At 39.6% G+C, this 15,445-nt stretch overlaps 1 protein-coding gene across 3 annotated transcripts in view; it reads right to left on the bottom strand.

The window, feature by feature from the left end:
- The window catches only part of LOC132809026 (protein unc-13 homolog B-like), a 577,546-nt gene that overhangs the window by 129,730 nt on the left and 432,371 nt on the right, over nt 1–15,445 (bottom strand). For all 3 annotated transcript variants that reach the window (XM_060822442.1, XM_060822515.1, XM_060822523.1), the window contains 2 exons: nt 8,452–8,567; nt 866–1,029 (listed from right to left, as the gene is read on the bottom strand). In XM_060822442.1, coding sequence (XP_060678425.1) covers nt 866–1,029; nt 8,452–8,567 — 280 coding nt within the window. The remainder of the gene's footprint in view (nt 1–865; nt 1,030–8,451; nt 8,568–15,445) is intronic.

The following is a 15,445-nucleotide window of genomic DNA, read 5'->3' as shown; positions in this document are numbered from 1 at the left end:
TTGATAATTTTCAGCAATTTCCATTTGAAGTACCTGAATTATTTACAGCTTTTCTGAGATTTCAGAAAATGAAAAAGTCATTGATATGAACTCCATTTCCTCAGACAAGAAACTTGAAAATTACAGAAAAAGCTTGAAATGGAGTTTGTTGTTTTTTCATCCCCATTAAGCCAATGTACTGAAAGAAATTCTCATCTTACCTACATGTTGGAAACCAAGTAGGCAGATAAAATTGCCTGACTTACCTGCCAACATTCTCAGCCCTTTCCACACACTTCCATTTTAAGCTGTTGTTTTCAGCAGGTGAGAAGGATATCCGTTGGGAAATCAGCAGAATCTTTCTTTAAGTATGTAGATTGTGATCAGATTTGAAATGTTAACTTAAATTGTGGCTTAAATAAAAAAAGCCTTTGTAATCTGCCAAGGTTACCTAGCCAAAGAAGAATGGAGCCAGAAGACCAAGTTGTCAAATCTTTTAACTCTGCTTTCCTTCTAAGACAAAGAATGCTTCTCTGTACCTATGGGGAAATTTAGGCCTCCTTGTCTTAGGTTCTCCATCACCTCTCGCTGTGACTTTGGCCCATGGCCCGAGCCTTTAGGCTGGAATAGGTTACCACCTGTCTCTGCAGCCAGTGCTAAATGCTGCCCTGAGTAAAGGTCAGGATTAATTTCTCTTTTCAGTATATTATGCTTATAAAGACACAAACTATAACATAACTGTTATATTGTTAAAATTTCATTTAAACTGTATGACATTACAATCCTATTCCATTTGTTACATTGCTTGGTCATGAACAGAAATGCTCAGGTTATATTTTACCAATCAGTTATTAAGTCTTCCTAAAAATTGTGTTTTAAAACTTACGTCATTGCCTGATAAATGGATTCTATTCCATAACGCATCGCAAACTCATCTACTATTTCTTGTGCAGTCTCATCAAAATAAACCTTCCATGCATCATCACCTTTTGCATCTGGTATTTTCACAACACCACTACTCTGAAGGTCTGTGAGAGAGTGGAAAAGGTTCTGTAAAAAAAAATGATAAGAAGCTTAGCATTAAACAACACTCAATAGCACAGCAAGTAATACATGGAAATTGAAATACTCTCCATTTGTTGGTGATAAACTCAGTATTTTAAAATAGATGCAGCACCCAATGAATTTAAAAGAAGCATTCCGGGTTATGATGTTTGGTCATATTCTATACATTGTCAGTCTAAATTCCTCGCAGGGCCGGGAGAACCAGTCAGCAACAAGACCACCAAAGTTACAAGCCTGGATATAGAGAGTCCACCCTTACACCAATCTTGATAATCTCACTGCAAAGCTCACTTACAGTCTCACATACCTTGGATCAACAATCACTAGCAACATGTCCTCTAATGTCACAACTGGCATGGCCAAGGCAACAGCTGCCAAATTGAAGTTAGACTGTGGACCAATAGGAAGCTAACCAAAAATGCAAAACTCTTGTACAACAGGTTTAGTCCTCAGGATCATTCTTTACAATAATGATGCAAACCAATAAAAATGGATAACAGCTCCCACTTTTGCTATTCCAGACAAATATTGGGCATCTCCTGCCAAGACAAAGCACTGAATATGAAAGTAGGGATCCCTAGAATATTTTCCTGAGTAAGCAGTGATTCTAAGGACTTTTATTTTTCTAAAGTGGGCAAGTTCACATTTTTCCACCGTACATTCCATCTGCTAAAATTTGCCAACCTATTTAACCAATCTATATTTCTTTGTACACTCCCAATGTCCATTTTATAACTACTATCTTATCTACCTTTGTATTATAAGCAAATTCAGCAAACATTTTTGATACCTTCCTCCATGTAATTTACATAGAGAAATTATAATACAAAGGTAGATAAGATAGTAGTTATAAAATGGACATTAGGAGTGTACAAAGAAATATAGATGGTTAAATAGGTTGGCAAATTTTAGCAGATGGAATGTACGGTGGAAAAATGTGAACTTGCCCACTTTAGAAAAATAAAAGTCCTTAGAATCACTGCTTACTCAGGAAAATATTCTAGGGATCCCTACTTTCATATTCAGTGCTTTGTCTTGGCAGGAGATGCCCAACATTTGTCTGGAATAGCAAAAGTGGGAGCTGTTATCCATTTTTATTGGTTTGCATCAGTTGCCTATGCTTTGCTATTGTAAAGAATGATCCTGAGGACTAAACCTGTTGTACAAGAGTTTTGCATTTTTGGTTAGCTTCCTATTGGTCCACAGTCTAACTTCAATTTGGCAGCTGTTGCCTTGGCCATGCCAGTTGTGACATTAGAGGACATGTTGCTAGTGATTGTTGATCCAAGGTATGTGAGACTGTAAGTGAGCTTTGCAGTGAGATTATCAAGATTGGTGTAAGGGTGGACTCTCTACGTCTGGGCTTGTAACTTTTCCAGCAACACATTTTCAGCTCTGATCTCCAGCATCTGCAGTCCTCACTTTCTCCTAAATAAATTAGGCCCCAACACTGATCTTCAAATTGTGCCAATTCAAAAATGACCCATTCATGCTCACCCTCCGTTTCTCACTAGCCAATAATTTATCCATACTAATATGTTACCCATGAGTCTTATTTTGCATTGCAACCTTTGATGCGACACGTGACAAATGCCTTCTCAAATCTAAGGAGAGTATATTAACTAGTTTTCTTCTATCTATACTGCTTGCTACTGCCTCAAAGAGCTCTAAATAAATAGTTAAATATTATTTCTCTTTTACAAAACCATGTTGGCTCTACTTGATTGCACTGAGAATTTCTAAGTGCCTGCCAGAACCTCTTAAATCACAGGTTACAGCTTTACTCCATAACAGAATTTAGGCAAACTAGTCTGTAGTTTTGCCTGTCTCCCCCCTTTCTTGAACAGATAAGTCAGATTCACTATTTTCCAATTTATTGGGACCTTTCCAGAATCTAGAATATTCCAGGCAATTAAAGTTGCCAGCTCTCTCATACACACAAAAGCAAAATACTGTGGATGTGTAAAGTACTGAAAATTATCCAGCAGGCCAAACATCTACAGAGAGAGAAACAAAACTAATAGTTCATGTCTATGACTTGTAATCAGAAGAACTCACATCTTTCAACACAGTTTGATGCACAACTTAAAACCTTTGTTCTTCACTCATTTCCACATGCTGGTTTCAAACCTTTACTTCTTATTAAGTGTATCCAAACGTTTCCTTTACAGGAGAGGCCCTTTACAAATTCAAAGTGTTTTAATTTGTGTAGCCTTTGATATTACATCATAATGTCCGTGGGCTTTTATCCTTTCTTCAAATTAACATTACGCACGAGACACGAAAACCAACAAGTCATGTAATAGAGAAAACTGAAAACCGTGTTTAAACCTACCAGTCTACTAAATCCTTGGCTAAGTACAGACTATAATACTAAAAGATATCAGAGTAGAAACTCAGCCCATCAAATCTGCTCTACCATTCAATGAGATTGGGGTGTTCTGAAAATTCATAACTCCATTTCCCTCTTTTCCATATAATCCTTGATTTCCTTATTAATTAAAAATATGCCTATTTCAGCCTTAAAGATACTGAATGACACAACTGAATAGCCCCCTCAGTGAAGAATTCCACAGTGACTACCATTATCTCTGTCTTAAATGGCAATGCCTTACTCTAAGACTTTGCTTTCAGGTCCTAAACTCTTCTGCAAGGCGAAGCAACCTGTCCACGTGGAGTTTGAAATACTGGAAAGACAGTCACGAGGTTTAACCATGATGATAGATTCAGGCATAACAATAGGGATAGGATGGTATTGACAGGCAAGATCGATTCTCTTTAGAAAAGATATACCTCAGGAAACTGCTGAAATATTTTACTTTAAAAAAATGCTTTTAGCAGTTTTTCTTGATAAATCTGAATTTAAATGATCTTTACCTAAAATGCTACAAATACAAGCTGCAGAGGCATTTACGTTGACTGTAATACTCTTCCTGTATACACAACTAAGATCAATAAATCGATTTGGCAAAGGACTGAATCTGTAAATTTCTATCTATGGGGCTCAATCACAATCTTGATGAACAGACTGAGCATAGCGGTGACTGCTGACTTTTGCAGCTAATGGTGAATTAGGCATCATTTGGAAAGTCACAGGTGGTTCAAATTAGCAAATATCAACAGCAAGAACTACCTGCCATGATATTTTATATATGTAAATGAACACGATCTGTCAAATGAACTAAATTACATTTTTACTGCAGAGTTTCAAATATGAAAGGCTTTTAAAAATGTCCACCTTCCATGTACTAGCTATTTTCCCACATATCTTTATTCTTGTTCTTCAATCTCAATCACAATCCACAGACTCATAATGCAAACGTTTTCCTCAAATGTTCAGTCCTAAAAGTCTAAAGAACTTAATTCACCGGCTCCAAGACTCAAATGAAAAATGAATATCGTGGACAGAAACAACTTAATTACTACTAAAATGTGTAGCCTTACGTTTGGAAATGCAGTCTCTTCATTCCAACTATATTCTTAATCCTACTGTTTTAGGTGCATCCCACCGAAGGGATTGAATGAGATTTAAGTAATTTCTGTATTCTCTCTGAATTTACATTACTAGGTGAATTGTGTGGTCATTCAAATAACGAATGCCAGTGACTGGGAATGGAAAGTTTCAAATTTAGGTTCCTATGCCCCAATTTTCACTCCAGGGTCTGGTGCACACATGTGGAAGAACTCCGGGTTCTGTGAATTCAACCTGAAAACTTCATTTTCAGTCTTGGGTGTGGGCTGGTTTGGGAGTCAGACTGCAAGTTCCCAAGATGGGCTGGATGGAAAGCTTAGGAGAAAGTGAGAACTGCAGATGCTGGAGATCAGAGTCGAAAAGTATGGTCCTGGAAAAGAATAGCTGGTCAGGCAGCATCCGAGGAGCAGGAGAGTTGACGTTTTGAGCATAAGCTCTTCATCAGGAATGAGAGGTGGTGGGGTCCCAAGGGGGCTGAGAGATAAATGGGAGAGGGGTGGGGTTGGGGGCAAAATAGCTGGGAATATGCTAAGTAGAAAAAGGTTGTGAGTGATGGTAATAGTATGGAGAGGAAGGTGGAGCAGATAGGTTGGAAGGGAGATAGACAGGTCGGACAGTTCAAGAAGGCAGTGCCTAGTTGGAAGGCTAGATCTGGGATAGGGTGGGTGCAGGGGAAATGAGGTAACTGACGGAATCAACATTGATCCCAATGACGGGGGTGGGAGGTGTGGGAGCAGGTTTTGCTCTTCTTGCAATGGCAAGGGAAGGTGCCAGGAGTGGAGGGTGGGTTGGTGAGGGGCGTGGACTTAACAATGGAGTTGCAGAGGGAATGGTCTCTGTGGAATGCAGATAGAGGTGGGGAGGAAAATATATCTCTTGGTGGGGTCTGTTTGCAGGTGGCGGAAATTGCGGAGGATAATGCAACATATCCGGAGGGTGGTGGCATGGAAGGTGAAAGCCTGCCTTCAGGCATCAGCAAAAATCAAAATGAAAGTATAAAACATTAAATATTTCTCTGCCCTCATGTCTCAGACTCTCCTCACTTCCCATGCCCTATCCATGCCACTTCATATCATCCCCTAGATTCCTTATCCATACCCCATGGCCTTCATACCCCCATGCCAACTTGACTGCCTACTTTTCAGCCAACATTGTTTCTTCTTCATTGACCATGATAACTCACTTAGGATCCACAAGTACTCATTTACAAGGAGGAGGAGGAGGAATTTCTATTACTTTAACCTCCAAACCATTCCTTTCGTTTTTTTCTCTCTTTTTCTTCCTCCTCTTGTCTTTTTTCCCCTCTTCTCTTTTCATGGCCTTAACTCCCAGCCTCCGACCTCGCAGCCTCGGAACTCCTGGCCTGGGAACTCCCAGTTTCAGAACAAAGACAGTATGGCAGTCTGCTGGTGTGGCATGGTGATCTCACAATGGCCCGGTTTGGTGGCCTTTGGGCAGGATGTGGTGGTCTCACAGCCTGGCATTGCCTTGGCATGAACTGGAGTCATGGCACCAGTAAGGACTGGGCTGGGAGACGACTGTTCTTAACTTCTTTTTCTCCATTTTATAATATATGCCTAAAATCTGCAATGTGGGACATTTTTACTTCTCTATTTTTCCCCAAGAATTAGGATCTTTGTACCTAAGATGGCATCTTGAGTGGTGACTTCAACACTTCTCACTGTACTCAGTTGAGTACATGTGACAATAAAGCTCATTGTAATTCTAATAAAGTACGCTCTCCTGGGAAAAGCGCTCTCATTCATAAATAAAACTATTTTGACAGTTCTTGAAACTCTCAATGCTACTGGACAGTTCTACTGAATTTATGCACCTTTTGCACACAATATTCCCCATAGTTAAAAACCCCAAAGAAAACCTGAACCCACAAATGATATCTGAACTTCATGCTTCAAGTATTGTGAGAATATATGCACAGGTATATCTCATCTCTAAAGAGGTACCCTGGCTATCCAAAAAAAAAAACAAGAAGAGACTGCTCTTAGTTTATCTAATCTCCATACTTTGGGTTCCAGACACCAATGATTCTAAAATCTGAATTGAAATTAGATTAGATTAGATTACTTACAGTGTGGAAACAGGCCCTTCGGCCCAACAAGTCCACACCGACCCGCCGAAGTGACAACCCACCCATACCCCTACATATACCCCTTACCTAACACTACGGGCAATTTAGCATGGCCAATTCACCTGACCCGCACATCTTTGGACTGTGGGAGGAAACCGGAGCACCCGGAGAAAACCCACGCAGACACGGGGAGAACGTGCAAACTCCACACAGTCAGTCGCCTGAGGTGGGAATTGAACCAGATTATGTCCAACAGGATGCAATGTAGAATAAAGATATCCTTCTCTGTACCTTAACACAAAACTTAAGTGATTCTTTTAAACATGTTTGCATGTCTCACACTAGTTGTTTTTGTGTGTTTATCTTTTGGAGAAAGGCCAATTATAAGCTCTGTGACTGCAAGCCATTGTTGGGCAGGAGAGAGGGAGTGTGTACAAGTGAGAGAGCAAATATTACTAATTCCATCAATCATAATGTTGATGAATTCAGATTCCAATATGGAAGATCAATATTCTAATTGTTACAAAGAGGTTGATCCCCATCTAAGAACTAAAACTGAAACACCCAGGGAGGAGCACCTTGCCCTTTAATCTTTAAAAAGAGTGCAAGAAGTGGTATAACCTGCTTTTCAGCAATTTCTAGTGGTCAAATAAAATAAATCCCTGACATTCATTTCAAAATCAACAAGTAACAATTTCTTTACCTAACTCCAACAATGAACAAATTATCTAAACTATGAACAAACTGAATATTTCACTTCTAGCTACTAACTATTCCTGAATAAAACAAGATTCTAATGATACGCTGTTCCAATAAATACAAGCCCCACTCAACAAAAATAGTCTCTTGAAATTACAGCTAGGTTGTGTGTCTTCTGGAATGTTCAGTGCCTTTTCCGTCATTTCTTCGGTTAGGAATGCCTTCCCAATTGTTGGTACTGTTATTACTTAGATGGTGCTTTCTCTAATACATAGATGGTTGGGATAGCCAGTGATTCTTTCAGTTGAGATGACAGCTGTGAATCTGGTGGATGGCAGCTTGCTCTCGGATGTTTGTCCAACTGTCCCCTTCTTTTATACCCTTGATGGCAATCAATATTTCTTACAATAGGATTGGTCCTATGTTGTCAAAACCATCAAATTTAAATACAATAGGTTTTACTATCCAAGTGCCTGGTTCAAATTGATTGGTTAATTTCAAAAACAGGTTGTCTTGATAAAAACTGCTGCTTGGCCTGCTAACTATTCAGCCTTTTGGTACAAATGTTTCAGTTCAGACCCTCTGTATCCTTGCAAACTCAAGCTGCTGCTCACATACATCCATTTTAATCTCTCAGCACAGGAAAATCTTTTAAAGGGACCACGCAATACTTCTGCCCCTAGAATTTTACAATTTTACAAACACCAAGTTCTAACTTCCTGCCTCCCAATCTAAAATTACTCTACCCAACTTCGCAACATAATGCACTGTCTTACCCATGCTTTAACTTGGAAAATTAGATTTGACCTTTCAAAATAATTTAATGCCACAATATTAGAAAGAACCTGCAGCATTATCAAAGTAACATCAAATTTATAGAAGACTAGAAAAAATACTTACCTTCAAGTTTTACAAATTATATCATATGTCTAATTTTAAGGCTCAGTTGATAATCAAATTGGTTGCGCTTTACTTTCTCAACTTATTAAATCTTAAACTCTGGATTGGACAATTGTCATTCGACACCCAGAAATATCTTAGATGTGTTCGTAAGGACCACACATCATGAATTACTTTGCAAAATTAGTATTTTGTAATAGTTCATTTCCACTTTGATTCAATCATACTTCGTACATTCCAAACTTACTTCATGCAGACAAGTATACTGGATGTGATAGGGGGCAACCTTTTCTTCACCTTTGATTTCAACACTGATTTGCAGTCGAATAGCACCCGAGACTGCAGATTTATCCGTTCTTTTTTCTAGAAAAGGAAACAAATTATCTCAAGATATTAGCTCTTCATCATCATCTGCATTAATGAACAGTTCATTAGACTGGAGGTGACAGTCTCATGATATTATCACTGGAGTGTTAATCCAGAGACACAGGTAATGTTCCTGGGACCTGGGTTTGAATCCTTCCCAAACAGATCGTGGAATTTGGAATTAATGATGACCATGAATTTACAGAGTTTGACCAAAAATGCTAATCATATTCATGTAAAAAAAGTTAACATCAAATGTCATTTCAGCAAAGAAAGGGCAAAACACAAAGTCTTGCAGAAGAATTAAATCCAGATTGATTCAAGGCCTGTTGACTCAATAGCAAATACATCTTTCAATCTTAAAGACAATCTTAATTTAGCAGCAGAATAATACCTTTAAGTATGTATGGTCTAACACTTCCTGTCTTCATAACTAAAGGATTGGAAATTGAGCGTGCTGTATTACAAGCAGTTAATTTTTGAGTCTGGCTTCCCCTTATTCACTCTGACCAATTATTTTGGCTGAAATAAAGAAGAGGAAAACCTACTTCTGTGTCATGTCCAAAATGGCTCTGCTGGAGCATATTCAAAATTTGTAACACTGCTTCAATTTTCTCACCAGAGTCCCTTTATCTGCCAAGCTAACTCAAAGAACATATCAAGAAGTCTGCAAAATAAAAACCTGTAACTCTCAACTATACATGCCCACTAGTAACTGTTATAACAATTTAGCTGTCTGACCAATGTTATCCATAGATGTGCAGTAGCTGTACCAAAGAAATTTGTTTGCCAGTAAAATTTAATGAGAATATCATTCAACTGACAAAGTACAACTTCTTACATAAGCATCTAGCTGATCAGGTTCAGACATGTATATTTTAAGGTATTTAAAGTCCAACACTATTCATCTAGATGACCACAGCAACACGGGGATGTGATGGCCGAGTGATATTATCACGGGAGTGTTAATCCAGAGACCCAGGGAACGTTCTGGAGATCAGGGGGATTCGAATCCTGCCACTGCAGCTCGTGAAATTTGAATGCAATAAAAATCTGGGATTAAGAGTCTAATGATGACCATGAATCCATTGCTGATGGTCAGGAAAGACTTATCTGGTTCTTTAGGGAAGGAAACTGCCATCCTTGCCTGGTCTGTGTACATGTGACGACTCTTAAGTGTGCTATGGGTGATTAGGGATGGGCAATAAATGCTGGCTTTGGCAGCGACACCCTCATCCCGTGAATGAATAAAAAGAAAACAACTTTCATTTATTATGCACTATTAACACTGTGAAGCATTCAGAGATTTATCGTAGGAGCATAATCAAACAAAATTTTCACAGAAGTCCCGTAGGCCAATGACACTTATGATGTTTGCTCTCTGAATCCTGGATAGAGACAGCACATCATAAGCCTTCTCTTCTAATTCTTGAGTTTAAAGTGGCAATTTCAGTTAAATTAATCACTGTAGTATCACCTGGTGACACAATCGCATTCTCTGACATGTAACAAGTAATTTAAAGCAGTAAGCAGGTTTATGTGCAAATACCGACAGGTAACTCTCGATAAAAAGAAATAATGTTGACTCTGCTTTTTCTTCATAGATGCTGCCAGACCTGCTCAGTTTTGTTATTTCTGTTATTGTTTTTGATATGCTACTTCCTTTGATGAATGTCAATGAACATTTAGCCATTCCACTTTTTCTCAGAGTACCCTTGAAGGACTTTTTAGAGAAGCTTTCAGCGGTTGAACAAGGCTGGTTACACCACCACGAATAACTGCAAAAAAATTATTTTGCAATCTAACTTCAGCAACAGCATCATGAACAAGATGTGACCTAAACCTTTCCAGAGTAAAGTCATTTTCCTTTTTAGAATTTCTGACCAGGAGTATCACATACTTTGAGAAAGTGAGGACTGCAGATGCTGGAGATCAGAGCTGAAAACTGTGTTGCTGGAAAAGTGCAGCAGGTCAGGCAGCATCCAAGGAGCAGGAGAATCGACATTTCAGGTCTAAGCCCTTCTTCAGGAATGACCTGAAGAAGGGCTTATGCCCGAAACGTCGATTCTCCTGCTCCTTGGATGCTGCCTGACCTGCTGCGCTTTTCCAGCAACACAGTTTTCAGTACCACATACTTTCCTCAGCCATATTTTCAACCACCTTTATCCATCCATCCATCCTTATCATGAACATGGATGAACTCTCCTTTCGGGAATTGCTGTTTTGTAAGTTATATTCTGTTAGGCTTAAACTTTGCCTTATCAGGTGTTTACAACAGCACAATATGATTCTACTCTTTACACGGGAAGTTGTCTTCACTAGCATTGTTTTCTCTCCAACTTCACTCATTTTTTGACTTGAATGGAAATTTCATCCATGTTCCATCCATGGTCCAAGAGCATGGCAATCTGTATCCATTCTTCTTTCACTGTTTGATTATAAACTGCTAGAATACGGTAACTCTGTCATCAAGTCCTGCTGGAAAATATTATGAAATCTTGATCTTCTCTCATGGTAAAAACAATTTCTCTTCATAAGTGTGGTACACCATCCAAGAGGCGATTTGAACCCAGCAGTTCTAAGTTTCATTGCTTGAACTGCAGTTAATATTCAAAGTTATCTTCAAGAAACAGCATGTTTCTTCTGACAATTTTCATTGATGTATTTGCAACTTCATCTTACAACTGCAGCCACATGCTCGGATTTCCTGTATGCACATTTATTTTTGGACATCTATTTAAAGTGTAGATTCATAGATTCATACAGTGCAGAAAAGACCCTTCAACCCATGAAGTCTGTACAACATAACCACCACTAAAGATGCACAAATCACAATTTCCTGCACTCGTCCCAAATCCTTAAATGTTACGATATCTGAAGTGCCCATCCAAATATTTTTTAAAGGTTGTAAAGTTTCCGGCCTTTACTGCTATCCGAGGCAGAATATTCTAGATTCCCACCAAGTGCTAAGTGAAAAGGTTTGTGCCCAAATCCCCCGCTGAATTTCCTGCCCCTTATCCTAAAACTATGCCCTCTCCTGATTGGCCCTATAACCAAGGGGTACAGTTGCTCTATATTCACTCTGTGCAGACCTCAATCATGTTCTCCCCACCTCTCAGTCTTCTCTGCTCTAAAGAAAACAATCCAAGGCTATCTAGCCTCTCCTCATAGCCCAATTTTTCCATCCCAGGCAACAGCTGAAAATGTGTTGCTGGTCAAAGCACAGCAGGCCAGGCAGCATCTCAGGAATAGGGAATTTGACGTTTCGAGCATAAGCCCTTCATCAGGAATGAGAGAGAGTAGCCAAGCAGGCAACATCCTGGTGCACCTCCTCTGTACACTCTCTAGTGCTAGCAATCCTTCCTGTAGTGACCAGACTGGACACAATACTCCAGCTAGGAGAAAGTGAGGACTGCAGATGCTGGAGATCAGAACTGAAAAATGTGTTGCTGGAAAAGCGCAGCAGGGAGCAGGAGAATCGACATTTCGGGCATAAGCCCTTCTTCAGGAATGACATTCAGGTCATTCCTGAAGAAAGGCTTATGCCCGAAACGTCGATTCTCCTGCTTCTTGGATGCTGCCTGACCTGCTGCGATTTCCCAGCAACACATTTTTCAGCACAATACTCCAGTTGTGACCTAAATAACACTCTGTAAAACTCCAGCATTACCTCCTTGCTCTCATACTCTATGCCTCGACTGATGAAAGCAAATGCAAGCAAATATACCTCCTTAAATATCCTTTTCACATGCTCTGCTGACTTCAAGGATCTCTGAGTAATTACCTAAAGATCCCACTATTCATCTAAGCCACCCAATGTCCTACTATTCATTAAGTAGTCCCTCATCTTGTTTCTTCTTCCAAAGTGCATCACCTCACACTTAACAGGGTTGAAACTATTGCCACTGGTCTGCCCATTTGACCAATCCAAATATATACTCCTGTAACCTATAATCATCTTCTTCACTATTAACCATTCTATACATCTTGGTGACATCTGAAAATTTGCTTAACAATCCCCCTATATTTTCAACTATATCATGTATATATATAAAACAAACACAAAGTACTGATCCTTGCAGTACACCGCTGGACACCGGCCTGCAGTCACTCGAACAGCGTCCTCCCACTACCCTCTAAGTCCTACTACTAAGACTGACCCATCTCACAAAGTCATACACAGCATGAAAACAGACCAGTCGGTCCAACTAGTCCACGCCAACCATGTTCCCAAACAAAACTAGTTAATTTTCCTGCATTTGGCCTATATCTCTCCAAACCGTTCCTATTCATGTACTTATCCAAATATCGTTTAATTGCTGTCACTGTACTTGCATTAACCACTTCCTCTGATAGTTCATTCCACATACGAACCACACCGTGTTAAAAAAAGTTGCCCCATGTCCTTTTTAAATCTTTGTCCTCTCACCTTAATAATATGCCGCAAGTTTTGAACTCACCCACCCGAGGGAAATGATCCTTGCTATTCATCTTATCCATGCCCCTCATGATTTTATAAACCTCTATAAGGTCACCCCTCAACCTCCTACATTCCAGTGAAAGAAGTCTCAGTCTATCTTTATAACTCAAAATTTCCATTCCCTGCAACATCTTGGCATGTATTTTCTGAACCCTCTCCAATTTAATAATAGCCTTACTATAGCAGGGAAACCAGAACTGTACACAATACTCCAGAAGAGGCCTCACCAATGTCCTGTACAACCTCAGCAATGACATCCCAATTCCTATACTCAAAGGTCTGAGCAATGAAGTCAAGCATACTAAACCTTTCTGAACCACCCCATCTACATGTGTTACAAATTTCAAGGTTTTAAATACCTGAACCCCAAGGTATCTTTTTGCACAACATTACCCAGGGCCCCACCATTAATTGTATAAGTCCTGTCCTTGTTTGTTTTACCAAAATGCATTTATCCAAATTAAACTCTAACTGCCACTCTTCAGCCCATTGACCCAATTGACCAAGATCTCTTTGTAATCTTAGATAACCTTCTTCACTGTCCACAGTACCACCAATTTTGGTGTCATCCACAAATTTACTAACTACGTCTAGAAATTCTCATCCAAATTGTTATATAAATTACAAATAAAAAAACTTGCCAGGTTTCTCTCAGCTCTATATGCTTTAACTGTCTCTATCAGTCTCCTGTACTGACCTTGTCAAAAGGTTTGGTAAAATCCATGTAAACTACGTTAAATGATCTTCCCTCATCCATACACTTGAGCACATTTTCAAAATATTCTAACAAGTTTATTAGGCATGACCGCCACCTGACAAAGCCATGCTGACTATCCCTAATTATTCCATGCTTTTCTAAGTGGGCATTAATTCACTCCTTCAGAATTTTCTCAAATAGTTTTCCTATCAGTGATGTGAGACTCACCAGTCTGTAATTTCCTGCTTCCTCTTTACCAACCTTCTTGAAAAGTGGAACCATATTAGCCAACCTCCAGTCCTTTGGCACTTCCCCTATGGTCAGAGAGGAATTAAAAATTTGTGGCAGAGCCCCTGCAATCTGCTACCTCGCTTTTCACAGTAACCTGGGATGGAATTCATCCAGGACAGGGGATTTGTCTGTTATTAGGCCTGATAGGAAATAAGAGATATTCGAGGCTCTATGTCAAACTGTGTAGCTCCTCATAGTCACTTTTCATGAATTCCATACTTACGTTTTCCTTTTCCAGAGTGAAGACCAAAGACACATATTCATTTAACAACCTTCCGATATCCTGTGGTTTCATATAAGAGTTGCCCTCTTGATCCCCAGTGTGAATTACTCTTTTCCAGGTTAATTTCTTCCGTTAAATACACTTATATCTGAGGATTCTCCCTAGTCCTGTTCTACGGTCTTTCTTCATGCCCCTTTTCTGGTCTTCTATTTGCTTTCTTAAGTTCCTTCCTGCATTTCCTGTATTCCTCTGGCACTGCAGCTGAATTGCTCCCTTTGGACTTGCTAAAAGCTCTTAATTTCTTACTCATCCAGTGCTCTCTGAAATGTTTGTTCCTAATTTCCCTCTGAAGCTTACATGTTTGACCTGTACTCTCCCCAGCTCTTTTTTCAAAGCTCCCCATTGCTCCCACTGTAGACTTCCTGTAAGAAGCTGTACCCAGTCAACTTTAGCCCGATGCTGCTTTATTTTAATAAATCTGCCCTCCCCTAATCCAAAGCCATCTTTTTCTTTGCCAAGAGCAAATTTGAACTGTATCGTGTTGTGGTCACTATCGCTAAAATGTTCCCCCACAGCCACATCAAACACTTGGTTGGCTTTGTTCCCAGAACCAGATCTAGCACTAGGCCATTTCTTGCCGAGTCTTCTGCGTATTGATACAAAAAGCTCCCCTGGATACAGTTCAACAAATCCACCCCCTCTAAACTCTTAACAATATGACTATCCCAATTTATGTTAGGAAATTTGAAATCGCCTAGAAAATTACCCAATTATTTCTCTTATAGACCTCTGTGAACTAGCTACATACTTGCTCCTCTATTCCCCATTGACACTTTGGGAATTACACTCCAGTAAAGTGGCTGCCCTATCACCATTCCTAAGTTTGACTCACAAAGCCTTATTTGAGGAGCCTTTCAAGATATCATCTCTCTTTATTGCAGATTGACGCCTTAATTAATAGTGCGGCACTGCCACCCTTTTTACACCCTTCTCCGTCTCGCCGAAATATCCTATACCTCAGAATGTTGAGTTGCTAGTCTAGCCCTTCCATCAACCTTGTTTCTGTCATGGCAAAGATATCATCCTTCCATTGTATCAATCCATGACATTAAGTCATCAGTTTTGCCTATTACATTCCTAGCATTAAAGGAAAGACCACCCACTTGCCTTACTCCCCTGACACT

This window comes from Hemiscyllium ocellatum, chromosome 1 (genome assembly GCF_020745735.1).
Source record: "Hemiscyllium ocellatum isolate sHemOce1 chromosome 1, sHemOce1.pat.X.cur, whole genome shotgun sequence".
Classification (NCBI taxonomy): Eukaryota; Metazoa; Chordata; class Chondrichthyes; order Orectolobiformes; family Hemiscylliidae; genus Hemiscyllium; species Hemiscyllium ocellatum.
This window is presented reverse-complemented; position numbering and strand designations above follow the sequence as displayed.